We start from the raw sequence: 22669 nt of genomic DNA, 5'->3' as shown, positions 1-22669 counted from the left end.
TCTAAGCAGAAAGTCCATTGCTGATAAACGTTCATTTCGAACAATACACCGCAGATTGCTGGTTAATTTTTTTTTTTGACATATACTCTGTCTCGCTCAAACCAACAGCGAATAATCTAGCGACTACTTTAACGAACTATTTAAGGAACAGCTACTTTAACCGACCGTGTCCATTTAGCAAGTACGGTGTTGAACATAATCTGGAGATTAAAATAACACTTTAATAAAGTTATAAAAAACTTAGCAAGTAACCGCACAATATTGAGTAAAACAAATTAAGGGTGTAGCATTTCTGCATGCGGTGAATGAATTTCGCACCGTGTATATAACTGACAGCATGAATGTTTGTGTTGCTTCTTTCGTGCTTTATTGATGATGCTAACCTCTCAAGCAAAGTTTTCCAAAGCTTCAAATGTGGAACACGAAAACTAATGGACGAACACACACGCGCTAGAGACCCGAAGCCGATGACTTCATCCGCTCGCATCAACACAGCTGCAAAAGTTTCATCGTTGGAAATAAAAATCGCATACCTACGTACATGCTTTCTCGTGCGCTCGTTATGTTTGCTGCCATTTTGTTTCATGCTTTGGAAGGAAAGAAGAGGCGTGCAGTTAGCCACTGCTTTTTGGTTTGGGGTTTGGTTGGTTTGGGTGGAATGATGATGTAGTTTGGGCATATGGGTGATTTCATACACCTCCTTATTTCCATATTATGCGGCTTTTTTCATTTATATTTATGTGAATTGTTGGTTTCATTTTCACAAATGTACTTGTACAATTATTACACAAAGGGATGCAAAATCAATGTATGACATACAACTAGTATTATTGAACTTTAATATTACATTGGTGAAATAACACTACGTGGGAATCAGGAAAGTTGGAAACATATCGAATTTTAATCCATATGTATTTTTCAAAACGCGCCGTTGCGCTAATCATTGTATTTACTATCGCTAATCATTGTACTATCGCACGATCGCATATTTGTAACATATGCATTTTTTCCTTTCTCGTACAACAAAGTTGTACCGAAAGGCTATATGATTGCTGCAAAAACTTGATAGAAGGCCCGGAGACCCATAGTGTTAGGTACCGATCGACTCAGCTCGACAAACTTAGGTGATGTCTGTTTTTTTGTGTATGTGTACAAATTTTGTAGGCACACTTTTTAGAACTTAGAATTATCCGATTTACTCGCAACAAGTTGCATTCGACGGGGAATTGTTTGCTATTGGAAATGGGCCCGATCATTGCTTTTCGGAATTATTGAAAAATCATTGTTTTTCCCCAAAGGTACCCCTTGAAAATTCAAAGAACATTTTTTTTGAATGGTGGCAAGGCAAAAAATATTAAAAATGATCGAAAAAATGTGATCTATTCCCCCAAAGAGCTTTTTTGACCTTTCTAATGTGATTTTTTCAATATATTTTATAATGCACGAGAAAGGCATCATCACTGCTAGGTGGATTAATCTGGGTTTTTTTTTCAAAAACATATTTTCTAGTATAATACCAATGAACTTTAAACAATTTTTATTTTAACTCAATACCAAATTTTTAAAACGAATTCTCTGCGTTTGAAAACAAAGATTAGAACATCGATTCGTCAAATCTAAGACGCGAGAGCACTCCCACGCAATCCGAGGTGTTGGATTAGATAGCCGAAGTCTACACCTTTATATCAGGCTAAATATCTACACATGTTGTTTAATCGAAATAATTAGACTTTCGTGTTGCCAATCTAAAAGTGGCAGTGCGAGTTGGCTCTTGTTTCGGACGGCGGGACGATCGCGCGATTTGCCGAAATTTTGTGTTTTGCATTGCGCGGCCGGTAATAAAGTTAACCAGTTCAGTGCGTGTTGGCTCTTGTTTCGGACGGCAGAACAATCGCGCGATTTGCCGAAATTTTGTGTTTTGCATTGCGCGGCCGGTAATAAAGTTAATTAGTGCAGTGCGTGTTGGCTCTTGTTTCGGACGGCGGAACGATCGCGCGGTTTGCCGAAATTTTGTGTTTTGCATTGCGCGGCCGGTAATAAAGTTAATTAGTGCAGTGCGAGTTGGCTCTTGTTTCGGACGGCGGAACGATCGCGCGATTTGCCGAAATTTTGAGTTTTGCATTGCGCGGCCGGTAATAAAGTTAATTAGTTCAGTGCGAGTTGGCTCTTGTTTCGGACGGCAGAACGATCACGCGATTTGCCGAAATTTTGTGTTTTGCATTGCGCGGTCGGTAATAAAGTTAATTAGTGCAGTGCGAGTTGGCTCTTGTTTCGGACGGCGGAACGATAGCGCGATTTGCCAAAATTTTGTGTTTTGTTTTGTTTTTCCTTAGGACGGTTCGTAAGTAAATTGATGAATATATTTTATTATTTTTACAGCATATACTGTTATTGACAAACGCTCTATATTGTCGAATAGAGCTCCCTATTATTCACCTTTCCCACTAACACAAATTTTCCTTCCCGAGACATCTATGAAGGTAGTATGGGTTCCCTGCATCTTCACTAGTAGATGTTGAACTAACATTCCTTCCCTTCCTTCCGTGATTGTAAGGACGTGGCCAGGTATACAACTGCTACTGTATAGGAAAAGGTACTAATCCCAAGTACCAATTTGCGACAGTATACAGTAGATTGCTCAATTGAGCATTGTATAGCCACCCACGATTTGTACAATCACATATGCTATGCTTTCGTGTTGCCAATCTAAAAGTAAATTAAATTTCGAACCTGAAAAATCCAACTATTTTCGGTTAAAATGTGTTTTAACGTTTTAACAACCATTTTAAAATTGACGTCCTATATCCCTTGCCGGGTGAAATAAAAAGGCATCATCCGGCCCCCATTTTGTTTACTCGCTTTCGTCAGGGCCATGCGGTGTGTTGGTGATGCTTCCTTCTGCGATATTGTGTATCCGGAATAAATTTATACCGCTTTTTATACCGAAGTTGGATTTTTCTCCAGCTACAGGCAACTTTCCCTACTTCGGAAGTAGTGCGCTGGATTCCCCTAAAGATGCGCTAAACAACGCATCCATTAGTTTGACAGATAAAACTTCGGAAGAAAATTCGGTTCGGAAGTCCGGACTTCCGAATTCTAAGTTGGTGCTACGCCGACAATATTCATCCGACGGCAAGCGAATGAAGCGAATGCAGTGCCGTTCGCTCCCTCCGAAATGTGCTTGCATAGCGTCCTCACGCACATCAGCTGCGCTCCCATACGCTGATTGAACGCCGCTGATCGAACTCGTATGTAGGGTATGCGAGCGCATGATACACTGAAAATAATCGAAACGTTCGATTAAAGAATTCTTACACATGGATGTCAATGTAGGTCCACTTTTTGATTCAAAAAGTATATCTTTCCAGATTAAACTGTTTTACCCCTTGAATTCAAGTGTTAAAACACTTGAGAACTCAATTACCATTCACTCACCAACATCAAGTGTGATGTTTGTTTCATTAAAGTGGAATACACATGGTCTCGCCCTACTAGTCAGAAACAGTGGCTTCAAAGTGTAAAACACTTTCGATTCAATTGTTTTGGATTTGGTAATAAAGAGAATTCTGTTTTTCTGGCAAAGTAAAACCTATGCAATCGAAAGTGCTTTACACTTTATTCAAACATGTTCTAGTTTGAAAAAAAAATGCAAGTTGTGGCAGTTCAGATTTGAAGAGCGATCCACGTTCTCAATAAAAAATAAATCAAGATGTTTTCAGAAGGTAAGTAAAATTGATAGAAACTTACAAATTATTGTGCGTATTTGTTCATATATCGGCACCAACATTTCAAAAGGGCGAAACTGATTTTGAAAACAAGAGCTTCTCACGTCGTTGGTGGTCTAATTTGAGCCCACCCACAACATCCAGCACCATTAATTGATAGAAGAGGATTCGCTGCTTCTATCATTGGCGTTGGATTGCGTGAGTGGGCTCAAATTAGCCCACCAGCGACGTGAGAAGCTCTTGTTTACCAAAGCAGTTTCGCCCTTTTGAAATGTTGATGCCGATATGATGCTTATGATTATTATTAATTCAACAGGAAAAATCATTATTGTATAAGGGAGCAAAGGAACATGGCTGGTATGTATTTAAGGTAGATATGATTTACTTAAAATATTGCTAATCAAGTTGAAAACTGGAATGGAGGACTATCGATGGTGGATTTTTTTACCTAATTAATTAAACCTAATTTCGCTAGTAGTGCGCTATAGTCTTATTAGCCCCTCATTAGATTGGCGCACCATACGCGAAGTTTGGTTTAACGTACGGATTGCGAGAAAAATTTAACCTCAATAGTCTCACATTTCGGTTTACATTGAGATTGGCGATACAGTTATCATTTAAATCATACATTTCTTTACAGTACTCTGCAAACATTATCCTGGACCGGAGGAACAATCGAAAACAACGTTCCGAGAAAATAATAAAAATGTGTCATGATTATGCAGAAAATGAAAAATAATAAAAAAATAAAACTATAATTATTCTACCAAAAACGAGTTTTTATATTATTGTCGAAAATAATTAGAATAAAAATATTAAAAACATGGGATTTGAACAGCTAAAACATTCACTTTCAAGTCATATTCTGTTTCAAAAAAATAACAACACTTTTCGAATTCAATACCATAGAATTTAAAATACAATGCGAAAAACGGTTGTTTTCAAGTATAATAACACTTGTCTCGAAAATGTTTAGCTGTTGAAACTAATATGTTGCCCGGTGAGTTGCCGAAAGTGTTTCACACTCGAGTCTCACATGTTTGACCAGTAGGACAAATCAAAGGGCGAAACACTTTATAGTCGCGTGTGTATTTTTTTGAGTGTAGCAAAATAATAGAAAAAATGGGCCTGATTACGTTTAGTAAAGAGAAACGTTATTAATTATTGAATACATTTCTTTTCGTTAAAGGTTACCCAAATAAACACTTATAAGGCGATCATGGCCTCAGTGGAGACAATGGGGTCTTAATAATATTGTTCATCATTGCATTACTTAACGTTTGCTTTACTTGAAGCGACACGTTGTAATTGTGCCATTATGAATATTAATTGAAAACAATAATTTCTCCAACAAATTCTCGGGTACTTATTCAAAAGGACGTATGTGATTTTGTAAACAAAGATTCAGACGTCGATTTGTCCGATCTGATTGCCCTCCTACGCAAACCGTCACCATAGACAGATAGGGGGAGGCTTCGGCTACCTGTTAGTGGTGTTGGTTTGCGTGGGAGTGCCATCAGATCGGACAAATCGACATTTGAATCTTTGTTTACAAAATCACATACGTCCTTTTGAATAAGTACCCGAGAATTGGCTTTCCTACCTATATACTGCCGCCGCAAGCGTAACTGTTCCATATTTTCTTCCATGCAAAATCAAATCTAGACCAACATTTGAAAAGGGCGTAACAGCCAAAATTTATTCCTTCTGATTCTTCGTCTACATATATAGCTATATATGTGGACGAAGAATCAGGAGGAATTAATTTTGGCTGTTACGCCCTTTTCAAATGTTGGTCTAGAAATATTGGACGATTATGCTTGCGACGGCAGTACCCAGCAAGGAGAAAGAGCCTAACATGACCCGAACATTAGGGTAACCTGTTACCTCATGAGCCTAAGAAAATGATTCACGTTAGGGTAAACCTCGACTAAAATCACGCTATATTGCAACATCGTGTTAGGCGTTTGCTGATTTCAAACCAAGACAAAATTTTCAAAACGACTTATCTGCTTTTGTAAACAAAGATTCAAACGACGATTTGACGAATCTGATAGCTCTCCCACGCAAACCAATACCACCAATAGGTAGGTAAAGGTTTCCGCTACCTGTTGATGGTGTTGGTTTGCGTGGGAGAGCCATCAGATTCGTCAAATCGTTGTTTGAATCTTTGTTTACAAAAGCAGATAAGTCGTTTTGAAAATTTTGTCTTGAAACGTCTGCGTTAGGGTAACATTAGTGTAACCTTACCCTAGTGAGTCATTTCAGTGAGTCGACCAAAATAGTGTATGTAGTAGTGAGCACATGATTTGTGCTCACTAATACTGATGTCAATCCATCTCTGGTGACAGTTGAATGTAAACAATCAACTTTCGGGACCAGTGCCAACCGAAATCGCTCGAGGTTTCCGGAGGAACAGCGATAGCGCAGGAGGAACAAAATTACGGAGGCGGTAGTGCAAAGCGCAAACATCGTCTGTGGAGTGTGATAGTGATGAAAATGATTTCACTGAATTCTCGCCCCAGCAAAAACTCACCAAAGGCGCAGTCATGATCGTTGTGGGAGAATTCTCCATGGAACCAGAAGCAAGTGCTTGTGCTGTCTGGAGGCGACTTTTACATCTAATTTTCTTCCGATATGCCATTACGGAACCGCCTCATTGGCTTTATTCTTCAATTAAGAATTGCCTATATTATTGGTTCCGATAAGCTTATCACAGAAATCGTTCTCTGGTGGATGACGATCATGAAAAATCCAGCGGTAAGTAAATGAATTTCATTACCGGAACTAGTCCATTGTAACTTTACAGATACGTTTTTCGACATCAAGGCCATCTACAGCGTCATCGAAATACATATCCGTAGTTTACAATCAAATGCTGGAACTGAAAAAATAAATAAATAGGATATTCCGTCCCTTGCAGGAACGATGCCACGAAGAGCTTATGGCTTACGACTATGACGGTTGCCGGTTGCAGGTGGTACTTTTTCCTTTCGCGATCGAAACAAGCACAGCAGCAAATGTTCAGAAAATATCAAATTTCCGTCTTCTATATCGCAGACTGAATAGTATTCCCAGTTGCGTGAATTTTCCGAACCACTTATCACACGGAACAATGATTCCGCAAATCAATTCACCTGGAGGTGGGCGTCCGAATCCGGATCGGACAACAACATTACATTAGGAGAGGTAGGTTGCTATTTGGATTTTGTTTCGTTTTTGCGTAGGCATTGACCTCGATTTTCGTGTTTTTCAGATGGCCGATTGGGTCAGTATGGAATGGGATGACCCACAGGGAGGGAAACATTCCGGAACGGTAAATGGAGTTGAATATGTTGAAATGGAAAAGATCGGCAGAGATCGCAGCAGAGTAACTTAAGCTACTTGGTGGACGTATTGATGGCTTATTCACCAGTAAATTCCACAAGGGATTTATCCAGCTTCAATAGCCTAAAAAGCATAAACAGATGGGAATCAATTTAAGCTGTGGGCGTCTACTGGCTCTGCGGAAGTTATCCCTGAATGTGAACGGAATCGAACAGATCGCTTTCCCGGAATGTCTTCACACAGAAAAGACAGCGTTATTTCTAAAGCTTCAGATACATTACCTGCGGGAGAATCCCATCGTAAACCAGTGCGCAGCATTTAACCAGCTGGACAAATTGAGCGCGCTGCAACATTTGACCATGGACTCGGATCAATGCGTGAGTTATTAAACAATTACTTGATTGGTTGCTTCCATAGCTGGGTTGAAACCATTCAATCGATCAAGAATTACGGAAAAGCTTAGACGCGATTCGGTGTGCGATATGTGGAAAATGTATGCCGTCCAATGGGCACATGTTAGCGCATGTTATGACCGATACCTAGCAACTGAAGACGTTTTTCAATGTACTCGAGAGTGGTAGAATGAGGTAAGCCTGGTGTATTAAATTTGCGAAACAAATTCGATAATTCTGATTTGTGGACATTTTTTTAATGCAAAAAAAATCGATGATTAGCTGTTTTGAGCAGAATATTATCGAATAACATTGCGACAAAGCCACCAGTACAAAAATGTTTATTTCGAATAATACTTCATATACATATAACTATATCTTGTTGGTCTTATGATGATAAGTAAAATGTATTCTAGATTTTTCGATAAATTAATCGCGACAGGATATTTTTATTTTTATCGAATATGCCAGACAAATACCCATCTTATATGTATATTAATGAAAAAAATGCCAAAGTATTTATTGCTACCTAACTATAGGTGGCCATCAGCCATTAGAGAACTACATATGAATCTAACTTCGGAATAAGAGTTTGTCGAAAACGTCAAAATAGTTATTTGGAGTATCATTCCCTCGAACCTTAACATAGGGGGAAAGACGGCTTTGGCAAGTTTTGTTCTATTATTGGCAGGGTTTTTTTTTATGACTGACTATCCTAAAATTTGGCATAAACATTCTTTGGATATCAAAAAATATTGTGGCCAGTTCATAAAATTTGGTCGACAAAAACTCCCCTGACAATAATAGAACAAAACCTGCCAAAGCCGTCTTTCCCCCTATCAGGTTTCTGAATATTTTCTTTCATAAAAACAAAAGAAATGACAAGTTTATAATACATAATACGATTATATTTATACGTCTATATATATAATAATTCATTTTAATATTTGTTTACTAGTATGCAAAACAATTAAAGAGATAAATATGCGATACTGACTGATTTAATAAATATACCACATTAAATAATATTGTCGCTTAAAATATACGATGACATTTAATATAAATCATTGATTATATTTAAGGAGATACAATTGCATGACTGGGTGACTAGCATTGATGCTTACACTGCCGTAACAATAAACTACGTAATGATTACGAATACATATTTTAAGATCACTTCATAACTAACTTTTGATAGGAGGCCCGGAGATCCACATTGTTATACATCAATCGACTCAGCTCGACAAATTAATTGATTGGTTTATCGCCTAGTTGGTTGCTAAGTTGCTTGACTGCTTGATTAAATGGTAGAATGGTTGGTTGCTTGATTGGTTGACTAGTTAGTTGATTGGTTGCTTGATTGGATGGTTGATCGATTGGTTGATTGATTGGTTGGTTGGTTGATTGGTTGCCTGACTGGTTGATCGATTGGTTGCTTGGTTGGTTGGTCGGCTGGTTAGTGTAGTGAATACGATCGCATTCACTACTGTCAGTTGATTAGTTGTTTTGTAGGTTCCTTGAATGGTTGATTGGCTAGTTGCTTGATTGATTGGTTGGTTGATTATTAGCTTGTTTGATTGGTTAGTTGCTGGTTTATTGGTTGGTTGGTTGATTGGTTGCTTGATTGATTGGTTGTTTGCTTGAATGGTTGGTTGATTGATTGGATAGTTGGTTACTTGACTCGGTTGGTTGGTTGGCTGATTGTTAGCTTGCTTGAATGGTTGAATGATTGGTTGACTGGTTGGTTGGTTGCTTGATTGATTTCGGCGTCGTGATTGGGACCGTGATTTCGGCATCGTTTTAGATTTTCCCTTCTTAGTCGCCGAGAGTTAAGATTTCTGCATATGGTTGTTTACATAAATCATTATTAGCATAGACCGTGAAAATACGCTAGGTGTGCAATGGGCGGTGGTGATCACCTCTACAATCGAAGACTCCTAAAAGTACCGGAACATTCACCGAGACATTTTCTACGCAGGGACTCGCCACTTTGGTAGAAGGTTTTTTCTTCGACAGATCCTGATATCCGCCGTCCGCCAAGATGGGTTTCCCGCCAATGGAGTTGACTTCCAAGATGCCATCATCGATGGACATGATTGACACATCGTAAGTATTGTAGTACCTAGATAAGACCGGTCTATAAAGTTTTTGACAATCAGATACAAAAATCAGAAGGTTGCACTCACCATCGATTTTCTTTTTCAGCTATTATTGATGATATGCAGTACGAAGTACGAAATGTCCCTACTTGAAGTACCATGGCAATATCAAGTTGACCATAAGATGAAACTCGCTGCTGAAGTTTGTATTGGTATTTTTCACATCTGATGATAGCACGAACAAAATGATCTGTAACGAAAGAAACAAAAAATAAAAATTTCACTTTAAAACCAGCTTTTCTAAAGTTCAACAGTTTGTCATTTATGATACCTATCTGGATATCTTGTTGGCTACAGTGTCGATACACTTATGCCTAGCGTATTGTAGAGCTCCGTCGTCATCTTGGACGATGTTCTTCCAGTCCCAGGACCGGTTTCACCTCGCGCAGCCAACAAAAAAATGTCCCTACTTGAAGTACCATGATAATATCAAGTCGACCATTAGTTGAAAATCGTTCCAGAAGTATGTGTAGGTATTTTTTTACATAACCTGGTGGTAGCACGAACAATATGATCTGGAACGAAAGAAGGAAAAAGGAACATTTCACTTTTAAACCAGCTTCTCTAACGATCAACAGTATGTCCTTTATGATACCTACCTAGACACCTGGTTGGCTACAGCGTCGATACACTTATGCCTAGCGAATTGTAGAGCTCCACCATCGACTTCTTGGGTGATGTTCCTCCAGTCCCAGATCCGATTCCACCTCGTTCAGCCAGCGTGTCCGTGGTCTTCAACGAAGTTGCCGGCCTCCATCCGGTTCTCTGTTGAATATTCGCTATTCACACGTATCACCAGAAATTGCTCCAGGATTTTCATCACGCGTTCCACCAAACATTTCTCCAAGAGTTCCACCAGGAATTGCACCAAGAATTCCTTCAGGAGTTCCGCCAAGATTCGATTCAGGAATTTCATCAGGAATTGCTACAAGAGTTACAACAGAAATTGCTCCAGGAGTTCCATCACACGTTTCACCAGGAAATGCTCCAGGAGTTCCATCACACGTTTCTCCAGAAATTGCTCAAGGACCTCGTCCAGGACATCCACCAGGAATTGTACCAAAAATTCCCCCAGGAGTTCCGCCAAGAATTGATTCAAAAATTTCACCAGGAATTGTCTCAGGAGTTCCATCACACATTTTACCAGAAATTGCACCAGGAGTTCCATAACACGTTCCACCAGAAATTGCTCCAGGAGATCCACTAGGAATTGCATCAAGAATTCCTTCAGGAGTTCCGCTAAGAATTGATTCAGGAATTTCACTAGGAATTGCTTCAGGAGTTGCATCACACGTTTCACCAGAAATTGCTCAAAGAGTTCCCTCACATGTTCTACCAGAAATTTCTCGAGGAGTTCCACCAGGAATTGCTTAATGAGGTGCAACAGAAATTCCATCACACGTTTCACCATAAATTGCTCCAAGAGTTCCATAACACGTTCCACCAGAAGTTGCTCCAGGAGATCCACCAGGAATTGCATCATGAATTGCTCCAGGACCTCCGCCAAGAATTGCTTTAGAAGTTCCACCAGAAATTACTCCAGAAGATCCACCAGAAATTACACCAAGAATTCCTTCATAAGTTCCGCCAGGAATTGATCCAGGAATTTCATCAGGAATTGCTTCAGGAGATGCCATAGAAATTGCTCCAGGAGTTCCATAACACGTTCCACCAGGAATTGCTCCAGGAGTCCCAAAACACATTCCACCAGGAATTGCTCCCGAAGCTCCATCACACGTTTCACCAGAAATTGCTCCTGGGGATCCACCAGGAATTGCATCGAAAATTCCTTCAAGAGTTCCGCCAAGAATTGATTCAGGAATTTCACCAGGAATTGCTTCACCCAGTCAACACAACATCGTATATGATGTCACAGAAGATGCTAAAGTAATGTGACCAGATAAATTTTGTGTGAGCGCGGGACAAAAAAAGTTCATAGTTGCTCCAGGAGATTTGGACCAAGAATTAATTCCTTCAGGAGTTTCGCCAAGAATTCATTCAGGAATTTCATTAGGAATTGCTTCAGGAGTTGCAACAGAAATTGCTCAAGGAGTTCCATGACACATTTCACCAGAAATTGCTCCAGGAGATCCACCAGGAATTGCATCAAGGATTGCTTCAAGAGTTCCGCCAAGAATTACTCCAGGAGATCCATAAGGAATTGCATCAAGAATTCCGCCAAGAAATGATTCAGGAATTTCACCAGAAATTGCTTCAGGAGTTCCATCACACGTTCCACTAGAAATTGCTCCAGGAGACCCACCAGGATTTGCACTAAGAATTCCTTCAGGAGTTCCGCCAAGATTCGATTCAGGAATTCCACCAGGAATTGCTTCAAGAGTTGCAACAGAAAATGATTTAGGAGTTCCATCACACGTTTTACCAGAAATTTGACCAGGAGTTCCATAACACGTTTCATCAAAAATTGCTCCAGGAGATCCACCAGGATTTGCACCAAGAATTAATTCCTTCCGGAGTTTCGCCAAGAATTGATTCAGGAATTTTACCAGGAATTGCTTCAGGAGTTGCAACAGAAATTGCTCAAGGAGTTCCACGACACGTTTCACCAGAAATTGCTCCAGGAGGTCCACCAGGAATTGCATCAAGAATTCCTTCAAGAGTTCCGCCACGAATTGATTCAGGAATTTCACCAGGGATTGCTTCAGGAGTTGCAACAGAAATCGCTCCAGGAGTTCCATCACACGTTTCACCACAAATTGCTCCAGGAGATCCACCAGAATATGCACCAAGAATTCCTTCAGGAGTTTCGCCAAGAAATCATTCAGGAATTTCATTAGGAATTGCTTCAGGAGTTGCAGCAGAAATTGCTCAAGGAGTTCCATGACACATTTCACCATAAATTGTGCTCCAGGAGATCCACCAGGAATTGCATCAAGGATTCCTTCAAGAGTTCCGCCAAGAATTACTCCAGCAGATCCACCAGGAATTGCATCAAGAATTCCTTCAAGAATTCCGCCAAGAAATGATTCAGGAATTTCACCAGAAATTGCTTCAGGAGTTCCATCACACGTTCCACTAGAAATTGCTCCAGGAGACCCACCAGGAAGACCCACCAAGAAAAATTCCTTCAAGAGTTCCGCCAAAATTTGCTCCAGGAGATCCACCAGGAATTGCATCAAGAATTCCTTCAAGAGTTCCGCCAAGATTCGATTCAGGAATTTCACCAGGAATTGCTTCAGGAGTTGCAACAGAAATTGCTCCAGGAGTTCCATCACACGTTCCAGTAGATATTGCTCCAGGAGATCCACCAGAATTTGCACCAAGAATTCCTTCAGGAGTTCCGCCAAGAATTACTTAAGGAACTTTATCAGGAATTGCTTCAGGAGTTTCAACAGAAATTGCTCAAGGAGTTTCATGACACGTTTCACTAGAAATTGCTCCAGATGTTCCATCACACGTTTCGCCAGGAATTGCATCTAGAATTCCTTCATGAGTTGCACCAAGAATTGATTAAGGAATTTCACCAGGAATTGCTTCAGGAGTTGCAACAGAAATTTCTCCAGGAGTTCTACACACGTTTTACCAGAAATTGCTACAAGAGATCCACCAGGAATTGCATCAAGAATTCCGCGAAGAAATGATTCATGAATTTCACCAGAAATTGCTTCAGGAGTTCCATCACGCGTTCCACTAGAAATTGCTCCAGGAGACCCTCCAGGAACTGCATTAAGAATTCCTTCAAGAATTGCGCTAAGAATTAATTCAGGAATTTCACCAGGAATTGCTTCAGGAGTTGCAACAGAAATTGCTTAAGGAGTTCCATAACACGTTCCACCAAAAATTGCTCCAGAAGTTCCATCACACGTTTCATCAGAAATTGCTCCAGGAGATCCACCAGGATTTGCACCAAGAACTAATTCCTTCGGGAGTTTCGCCAAGAATTGATTCAGGAATTTTATCAGGAATTGCTTCAGGAGTTTCAATAGAAATTGCTCAAGGAGTTCCATCACACGTTTTACCAGAAATTGCTCAAGATGTTCTATCACACGTTTCGATAGGAATTGCATCAATAATTCCTTTAAGAGTTGCACCAAGAATTGATTCAGGAATTTCTTCAGGAGATGCAACAGAAATTGCTCCAGGAGTTCCATCACACGTTTCACCAGAAATTACTCCAGGAGATCCACCAGGAATTGCATCAAAAATTCCTTCAAGAATTCCGCCAAGAAATGATTCAGGAATTTCACCAGAAATTGCTTTAGGAGTTCCATCACACGTTCCATTAGAAATTGCTCCAGGAGACCCAACAGGATTTGCACCAAGAATTCCTTCAGGAGTTCCGCCAAGATTCGATTCAGGAATTTCATCAGGAATTGCTTCAAGAGTTACAACAGAAATTGCTCCAGGAGTTCCATCACACGTTTTACCAGAAATTGCTACAAGAGATCCACCAGGAATTGCATAAAGAATTCCTTCAAGAGTTCCGCCAAGAATTGATTCAGGAATTTCACCATGAATTGCTCCAGGAGTTGCAACAGAAATTGCTCCAGGAGTTCCATCACACGTTTCATCAAAAATTACTCCAGGAGATCCACCAGGATTTGCACCAAGAATTAATTCCTTCGGGATTTCCGCCAAGAATTGATTCAGGAATTTTACCAGGAATTGCTTCAGGAGTTGCAACAGAAATTGCTCAAGGAGTTCCATGACACATTGCTTCAGGAGTTGCAACAGAAATTGCTCCAGGAGTTCCATCACACGTTCCACTAGAAATTGCTCCAGGAGATCCACCAGGATTTGGACCAAGAATTAATTCCTTCTGGAGTTTCGCCAAGAATTGATTCAGGAATTTTACCAGGAATTGCTTCAGGAGTTTCAACAGAAATTGCTCAAGGAGTTCCATGACACGTTTCACCAGAAATTGCTCCAGATGTTCCATCACACGTTTCGCAAGGAATTGCTACAGATGTTCCATCACACGTTTCGCCAGGAATTGCATCTAGAATTCCTTCAAGAGTTGCACCAAGAATTGATTAAGGAATTTCACCAGGAATTGCTTCAGGAGTTGCAACAGAAATCGCTCCAGGAGTTCTATCACACGCTTCACCAGAAATTGCTCCAGGAGATCCACCAAGAATTGCATCAAAAATTCCTTCAAGAGATCCGCCAAAAATTGCTCCAGGAGATCCACCAGGAATTGCATCAAGAATTCCTTCAAGAGTTCCGCCACGAATTGATTCAGGAATTTCACCAGGGATTGCTTCAGGAGTTGCAACAGAAATCGCTCCAGGAGTTCCATCACACGTTTCACCACAAATTGCTCCAGGAGATCCACCAGAATATGCACCAAGAATTCCTTCAGGAGTTTCGCCAAGAAATCATTCAGGAATTTCATTAGGAATTGCTTCAGGAGTTGCAGCAGAAATTGCTCAAGGAGTTCCATGACACATTTCACCATACATTGTGCTCCAGGAGATCCACCAGGAATTGCATCAAGGATTCCTTCAAGAGTTCCGCCAAGAATTACTCCAGCAGATCCACCAGGAATTGCATCAAGAATTCCTTCAAGAATTCCGCCAAGAAATGATTCAGGAATTTCACCAGAAATTGCTTCAGGAGTTCCATCACACGTTCCACTAGAAATTGCTCCAGGAGACCCACCAGGAAGACCCACCAAGAAAAATTCCTTCAAGAGTTCCGCCAAAATTTGCTCCAGGAGATCCACCAGGAATTGCATCAAGAATTCCTTCAAGAGTTCCGCCAAGATTCGATTCAGGAATTTCACCAGGAATTGCTTCAGGAGTTGCAACAGAAATTGCTCCAGGAGTTCCATCACACGTTCCAGTAGATATTGCTCCAGGAGATCCACCAGAATTTGCACCAAGAATTCCTTCAGGAGTTCCGCCAAGAATTAATTAAGGAACTTTATCAGGAATTGCTTCAGGAGTTTCAACAGAAATTGCTCAAGGAGTTCCATGACACGTTTCACTAGAAATTGCTCCAGATGTTCCATCACACGTTTCGCCAGGAATTGCATCTAGAATTCCTTCATGAGTTGCACCAAGAATTGATTAAGGAATTTCACCAGGAATTGCTTCAGGAGTTGCAACAGAAATTTCTCCAGGAGTTCTACACACGTTTTACCAGAAATTGCTACAAGAGATCCACCAGGAATTGCATCAAGAATTCCGCCAAGAAATGATTCATGAATTTCACCAGAAATTGCTTCAGGAGTTCCATCACGCGTTCCACTAGAAATTGCTCCAGGAGACCCACCAGGAACTGCATTAAGAATTCCTTCAAGAATTGCGCTAAGAATTAATTCAGGAATTTCACCAGGAATTGCTTCAGGAGTTGCAACAGAAATTGTGGTCACGCAAGGGTTAATCGGAAGAATATGAGAGATGATCACATGTTCCACAATGAGCAATACTATTGATCCCTTTTCGACACACGTCAGATTTATACTTGTTTCACTCGCGTAGATAAAAGATAAAAGAGTTTATCTGTAGAGTAAAATTTTGAAATCTCTTACCAGTCAGCTGATTAGGTGAATAATTCAGTTTATATCAGACCGCCGGGAAATATACGTCGCTCGACCGCAATAAAATTAAGTAGTTTCTTACACTGAATAAAAGTGTTTTAGTTCAGTCAGTTAAGTGTTCAAAAACAGTTTTTAGAAGTGTCCGAAACCGTATCCGTTTCCCGCGCGCAAACATTTTGGTCCTTAGAGCCGGATTGAGGACGGCCAGGATCGGTTTACGGACACTAAGTGAGGACATTTTGGGCGGACTTGAACTTCTGTGTCGGTTGAGTGCCAATTGATCGCACATCTCGGTGCGAAAAGTGTATTTTGACCTGGGTCGTGCTGGCCGTTCAATAAGTGAACTTTCACGAAAAATAAGTGCTTGCCGTCGGTGGACAAAGGCCGTCGAGGAAAACCTGTGCCATAGTGGACGCGATCATTCGCCATCGCAAGCGGAATTGAGTTGCCACAATAGGGCACAAAGGAAAGGCGCCATCGAAGACCTGTTGAAAGAATCAATTCGCCATCGGAGGTTGGCGCCATCAAAATTCAACGGAGGAATGGCGATTCAAAGGGGAAGTGATTGCATGTAACGGTGGCTTGATGCATGAGGCCAATTAAAGGTTCAATAAATTTTATAAATGCATGTGAGTCTCTATTTCTTGGCAAGGTGCATGAATCGTGTTTGCTATTCTGTTGGTCTCGGATTTTTCGCTTGGTTCTGCTGGTTGTTGCTTTCCCGTGGTTGATCTCCCCTCGCTGCTGTTGATTGGGTTGTACAGTTCTAAATCTGTCTGTTTAAATCGCGTGCGTGGAACGTCGAGTAGATCTGTCACAGTGAGATTAAGAATCGGTGGTTGTGATTGATTGCTGTAATTACTTTGACCGGTGCAGTGCAGTGATGAGTGATTTACGTGCTTTGATGAAGCGTGAGCGCATGCTTCAGCAAAAAGTGGCTACGGTGGCAAAGTTCGTCGAAGCTTTCGACAGGGATCGTGACGAGTGTCAAATTGAAGTGCGATTGAAAAATCTAGATGAAGTGTATTCAGATTTCTTTTGCTGCGTGAGAAAATCGAGCTACTGGTGGAGGATGCGAAAGGTACGGACGAAGACGGAAGCGATTCCAAAAGGATGAGAAAGAGAAGAAGGATGCTATTTCCCGCGAACAGGAAAATCTACGTGTCGTAGAGGAGTTTGAAAACCGCTACTGCATGGTGAAAGGATCTTTGCTGAAACTGCTTCCGGCAAAGGTTTCGGTTCAGCGAGTTGATGGGAATTCTGGTGGGCAATCCGCACAACACTCCAAGGTGAAATTGCCAGAAATCAGTTTGCCAACGTTCAGCGGCAAACTAGGAGATTGGGTGATGTTTCGGGATACTTTCCGCAGTCTCATCCATCAGAACGGTGAGCTGAACCCGATGGACAAGTTCACATACTTGAGGACGTCACTCAAGGGAGATGCTCTGATGGAAATCAACACCATTGAACTCTCGGCCGTCAACTACGAGGTTGCGTGGCAGGTTCTCCAGGAGCGCTATGAGAACAAAAAAGCTGATCGTCAAGGCGTACTTGGATGCACTTTTTCGATGGAGCCGCTCAGAAGAGAGTCGTACGACGGACTGAATCAGCTCGTCAGCGAATTTGAAAAGAACCTGCAGATGCTGGAAAAGATTGGTGAACAGACAGCCCAGTGGAGCACTATACTGGCATACATGCTTTGTGGTCGGTTGGACACAGCGACACTACGTTTATGGGAGGCTCACCACAATTCCAAGGACGTTCCGAAGTATAAGGACCTGGTGAATTTCCTCCGCAACCAGTGTTCAGTGTTGCAGTCAATAGCCCCATTGAAGGCGAGCAGCTCAGATCAACGTCAGTCGAAGGCGTCAATGTGTCATGCTGTGGTGAAGACGTCGAATAAATGCCCATTTTGCGGGGATTCTTGGCACACCCCATTCCATTGCCTGAAGTTCCAGAAAATGAAGATTGCGGAGCGTAACGAAGCGGTTATGAGAGGCAAACTGTGCCGCAACTGCCTGCACCCTGGTCATATCGCCAGAACATGTGACAAAGGTGTATGCCATCACTGCCAGCAAAAACACCATAGCATGCTGCATGTCATTCCGGTAAGATCCTCCGTTCCACCCGCGTCGAGTAGAAATCAAGAAGCTAGCCCGCCACAACGCCAATTTAATCGGCAACCATATTCCAACCCACAGCAACCGAACCAACAAGCACACTCTCAAGCGAACAATGCACCCACCAACACTGCCAACTCACATAGCACAAGACCACCACAGCCACAACCAAGCACAAGTCAAGCCAGCACAAGCCACACGTACATTGCATTACCCAAGACACCTACACAAAACATTCTTTTGTCAACGGCACTCATTCGAGTTAAAGACCGTTTTGGAAACGTCATGCTAGCTCGAGCATTGTTGGATTCCTGTTCCCAACATTGTTTGATGACTAAGGAGTTCTCGAACAAGCTCAAGTTCCGAGTCTCACCCACATATCTCTCAGTTCATGGCATTGGTTCTGGGCAGTGTGTGTCAACAAAGCTAGTTAGCGCAGGAGTGTCACCGAGGTCACAGAAGATTTCTCCGTTCGAAGAAGAGATGCAGTTTTTCGTCCTTCCGAAGCTGACTTCCTCATTGCCAACCTCCAGCTTCAATCCATCGGAATGGAAACTTCCTAGATCAGCTCTTTTGGCGGATCCAAACTTCTACGAAGCCGGACCAGTAGATGTGATCATCGGAGCGGAACATTATTTGGATTTATTGGCACATGGACAGCTGAAAGTGATGGATGATGGACCGACTTTGCAGAATACTGTGTTTGGATGGATCGTGTCAGGCCGTGTTCCGGATTCTTCAATCACCATACCTCGGTCCTTGGTCCATGTGTGTTCTAGTGCGGAGCTTCAGGATCAGCTAACCAAGTTCTGGGAAGTTGAAACTTGCCGTACAACCAGCACACACTCCGTTGAAGAATCTACTTGCGAAGAGATTTTCGCGACGACCACAGTACGCGACGATTCCGGAAGATTTGTTGTCACTCTTCCGAAGAAGGACTACCTCATCGAGAAGCTTGGCGAATCGAGGTCTACTGCAGTTCGACGATTGTGTAGTTTGCAGCGAAGACTCTCATTGAGTCCTGAACTTCGGACCCAGTATTCCGAGTTCATTCAAGAATACCTGGACATGGGGCACATGGTGGAGATTCTCGATGAAAGGTGTGAAGGTACTACGTACTACCTGCCTCATCACGCAGTACTGAAGCCGGAGAGTACAACCACCAAGCTGCGAGTGGTATTTGATGCATCCTGCAAAACATCAACTGGAGTCTCGTTGAACGATGCCCTTATGGTCGGACCCGTCGTACAGGATGAATTGATCAACATCAATCTCCGGTTCCGCCTCCATCGTTACGCTGTCGTTGCGGACGTAGCGAAGATGTATCGCATGGTAGCAGTCTCCGGCCCAGATCAGAAGCTCCAGAGAATCGTGTGGACAGGCAACACAGATCAAGACATTCGTACTTTCCAGTTGACTACCGTAACCTACGGAACCGCGTCTGCTCCGTATGTAGCTACCAGATGTTTTACGCAGCTAGCAGAAGAGGAGAAAGAAACCCACCCAACAGCCGCCGCCGTCCTGAAACAAAACTTCTACGTCGATGATATGTTGTCAGGCGTAGATGACATAGAAGAGGGTAAGCAGTTTGTCGAAGAAATGGTAGACTTAATGCAGTCCGGAGGTTTCACGCTAAGAAAGTGGAATTCCAATTGTGGCGAGATTTTGCGTCAGGTTCCAGAGCATCTACGAGACGATCGGTCTATTCTCACCCTTGATTCAGCAGACTCGACTGTTAAAACACTAGGTTTGCAGTGGGAACCACGAAGGGATGTTTATCGCTTCAGTACTCCAAAGTGGACAGAATCTGGTGCGATTACCAAGCGCATTATATTATCGGACATCTCTCGACTGTTTGATCCGTTGGGCATAATCGGTCCAGTCATCGTTCAGGCTAAGCTGATCGTCCAGGAACTTTGGGAGCGTGAATGCAGCTGGGATGCACCATTAAGTGAAGACATGACAGAGAAATGGCTAGAGTATCGCAGAAATATGATAGGATTGGACGGTTTCACGGTTCCACGCTGGGTCGGAGTCACAAAATCAATGAAATCTGTTCAGCTACACGGCTTCTGCGATGCCTCAAAAAAGGCGTACGGTGCATATATTTACGTTAGAACCGTGACGGAGGATGACGAAGTTGACGTACGATTGTTCACAGCTAAGTCTCGAGTTGCTCCTCTCGAGAATCTCAAAAAGAAGAAGAAATGTCTCTCCACTCCTCGTCTTGAGCTTTCTTCAGCACTATTGCTCGCGCATCTCTACGAGAAGGTTGTCGAAAGCATCCACCTGACCGTAGAATCATATTTTTGGACTGATTCTACGATAGTAAAGTTTTGGCTAGCGTCTGTACCCTCCAGATGGAAAGAGTTTGTGAGCAACCGCGTGTCAGAAATTCAGCATGTCACCAAGGGCGGTTTGTGGAACCATGTTGCCGGAATGGAGAACCCGGCCGACATAATTTCAAGGAGAATGGCACCCCCACAGTTGCAGTACGAACCTCTCTGGTGGCATGGGCCTCCTTGGCTTCTTCAAGAGCCGATAAATTGGCCGATCTTTGAGCCAAGCGCTAACGAGTTACACCCGTCGATACTGGAGGAGAAGGGAGCTGTCGTTGCATTGTTGCCAAGCATTAAGCCTGGTGATATCTTTAGCCTACGGTCGTCATTGACAGAGCTCGTAAAGCTGGTAGCATACGCACAACGTTTCGGCTTCAACGCAAGAGTGCACAACCGCGAACATCGAAAGCACGGATTACTAACGCTCACTGAACGTGATGATGCTCTTCATCTGCTAGTGCGTCTAGCTCAAAATGAATCGTTTCCGCAAGAATACTCCGAGCTATTACGTGGTCGTGATGTACAAGCATCCTCTCGAATTGCTGCACTGAACCCAGAAATGGTGGATGGCATTATTTGCGTTGGCGGCCGGTTACGAAACGCTAGAATCTCTACAAGTCGGAAGCATCCGTACATTTTGGACCACCGCCATCCATTCACTATGCTGGTCATGACTGAGTATCATCAGAAGCTGTTTCATGCTGGGCAGCAACTATTAGTTTCTTCTGTACGAGGCAGATACTGGCCGACGAATGTTCGTAACCTAGCTCGGAAGGTTATCCACAACTGCGTTCGCTGTTTCCGTGTCAAGCCGAAAGTTCACGAGCAGTTGATGGCAGATCTTCCTGCGGAGAGAGTTACGCCATGCAGTCCCTTCCAACGCGTCGGCATAGATCTATGTGGTCCGTTCCTAGTCACGTACCCCCAGCGGAAAGCTCGTCCGGTGAAGTGTTTCGTCGTCGTCTTTGTTTGCCTAGTCACCAAGGCAGCCCATTTAGAATTAGTAGCTGATCAATCGTCGCAAGCATTTTTGGCATCCCTCCGACGATTCACATCTCGACGGGGAAAACCGGGGATCATCATGTGCGACAACGGCAGAAACTTCGTCGGAGCAAACCGGGAATTAGCTGAATTGCGGAAGCTTTTCATCGATCAACACTTCCAAGACACCGTGATTGGAGAAGCAACGAACGAAAGTATTGAATTCCGTTTCATACCAGCGCGATCCCCAAATTTCGGAGGATTGTGGGAAAGTGCAGTAAAGTCGTTCAAAACGTTGCTGAAGAGAACGATAGGAAGTAGAAGCCTGGTGTATGACGAGTTCCAGACACTACTCACGCAAATCGAGGCAGTTTTGAACTCTCGTCCGCTTACACCAGTCAGCAATGATCCCAGCGATTATGAAGCGTTAACGCCAGGACATTTCCTTGTCCAACGTCCACTCACAGCAATTCCGGAGCCAAATCTGGATGATCTTCCGGAGAATCGATTGGCGGCATGGCAAACTGTGCAGCATTTCGTTCAATACTTGTGGAGGAAATGGTCAACGCAATACTTATCCAACCTTCAAAACCGCACAAAGTGGACCAAGAAGCGGAACAACGTGAGAGTCGGAACAATGGTGGTGCTGAAGGATGAAAATCAACCACCACTAAATTGGCTTTTGGGTCGGATCACAGAAGTTCATACCGGAGCAGACGGAAACATTCGGGTAGTGACAGTTAGAACGAAGGATGGCAGCTACAAACGTGCAATTTCAAAGATCTGCATCCTTCCAATCCGTGACAATGTCGAATCATCAGAGGAGAACTAGGACTCCTCCACCGGCGGAGGTCGAGAGACCTCCGCAGACCAGTTAAGTTATGTAATGTTTTGAATTTCAAAAAGTTAATCGGCTCATTTTTATTCATAGCCACTTTCCGGCATCGTTTCAAGTCCAAGAAACGCTGGAAGTCACTATCTAGATGCAGTTTCTCCAATTGTGGAGGTGATCCGTTTTGTTCTGGTGGTGGTACGGTTTGCATGAACGGTGCATAAGTCATTCAGTTAAACTCCAGTCAACTATTGCAAAATTCTTTCTGTGGCATTTACTGCCAACGCAG

The 22669-nt window shown here is 42.5% G+C and overlaps 1 protein-coding gene and 2 long non-coding RNA genes across 3 annotated transcripts; 2 read left to right on the top strand and 1 right to left on the bottom strand.

Annotated features, from left to right (window-relative positions):
• Nucleotides 1–6046: 6046 nt before the first annotated feature.
• LOC134223281 (uncharacterized) lies at nt 6047–7574 on the top strand. The gene is made up of 3 exons (XR_009982508.1): nt 6047–6485; nt 6649–6914; nt 6982–7574. It is a non-coding gene; the product is annotated as an uncharacterized LOC134223281 (long non-coding RNA).
• A 1870-nt stretch (nt 7575–9444) lies between these two features.
• LOC134223282 (uncharacterized) lies at nt 9445–11058 on the bottom strand. Its single transcript, XR_009982509.1, has 4 exons — nt 10203–11058; nt 9875–10118; nt 9631–9793; nt 9445–9566 (listed from the first exon to the last, which is right to left on the bottom strand). It is a non-coding gene; the product is annotated as an uncharacterized LOC134223282 (long non-coding RNA).
• Nucleotides 11059–16991: 5933 nt separating this feature from the next.
• Nucleotides 16992–22380, top strand: LOC134222235 (uncharacterized). The gene is made up of 2 exons (XM_062701378.1): nt 16992–17189; nt 17260–22380. Exons 1-2 carry the CDS (start codon nt 16992–16994, stop codon nt 22378–22380), a joined length of 5319 nt encoding a protein of 1772 aa, XP_062557362.1.
• Nucleotides 22381–22669: the final 289 nt, after the last annotated feature.

Source organism: Armigeres subalbatus, chromosome 3 (assembly GCF_024139115.2).
Source record: "Armigeres subalbatus isolate Guangzhou_Male chromosome 3, GZ_Asu_2, whole genome shotgun sequence".
In the NCBI taxonomy this organism is placed as follows: Eukaryota; Metazoa; Arthropoda; class Insecta; order Diptera; family Culicidae; genus Armigeres; species Armigeres subalbatus.
The sequence above is the reverse complement of the archived record's forward strand: the minus strand, read 5'-3'. Positions and strand labels throughout refer to the sequence as shown.

What these genes read in the sequence shown, in the direction of transcription:
- LOC134222235 (XM_062701378.1), top strand. Translation starts at nt 16,992, where the DNA reads ATGAGTGATTTACGTGCTTTGATGAAGCGTGAGCGCATGCTTCAGCAA. An exon ending in ACTGGTGGAGGATGCGAAAG is followed by an intron (nt 17,190 to 17,259) that starts GTACGGACGAAG and finishes TCCCGCGAACAG; the next exon opens with GAAAATCTACGTGTCGTAGA.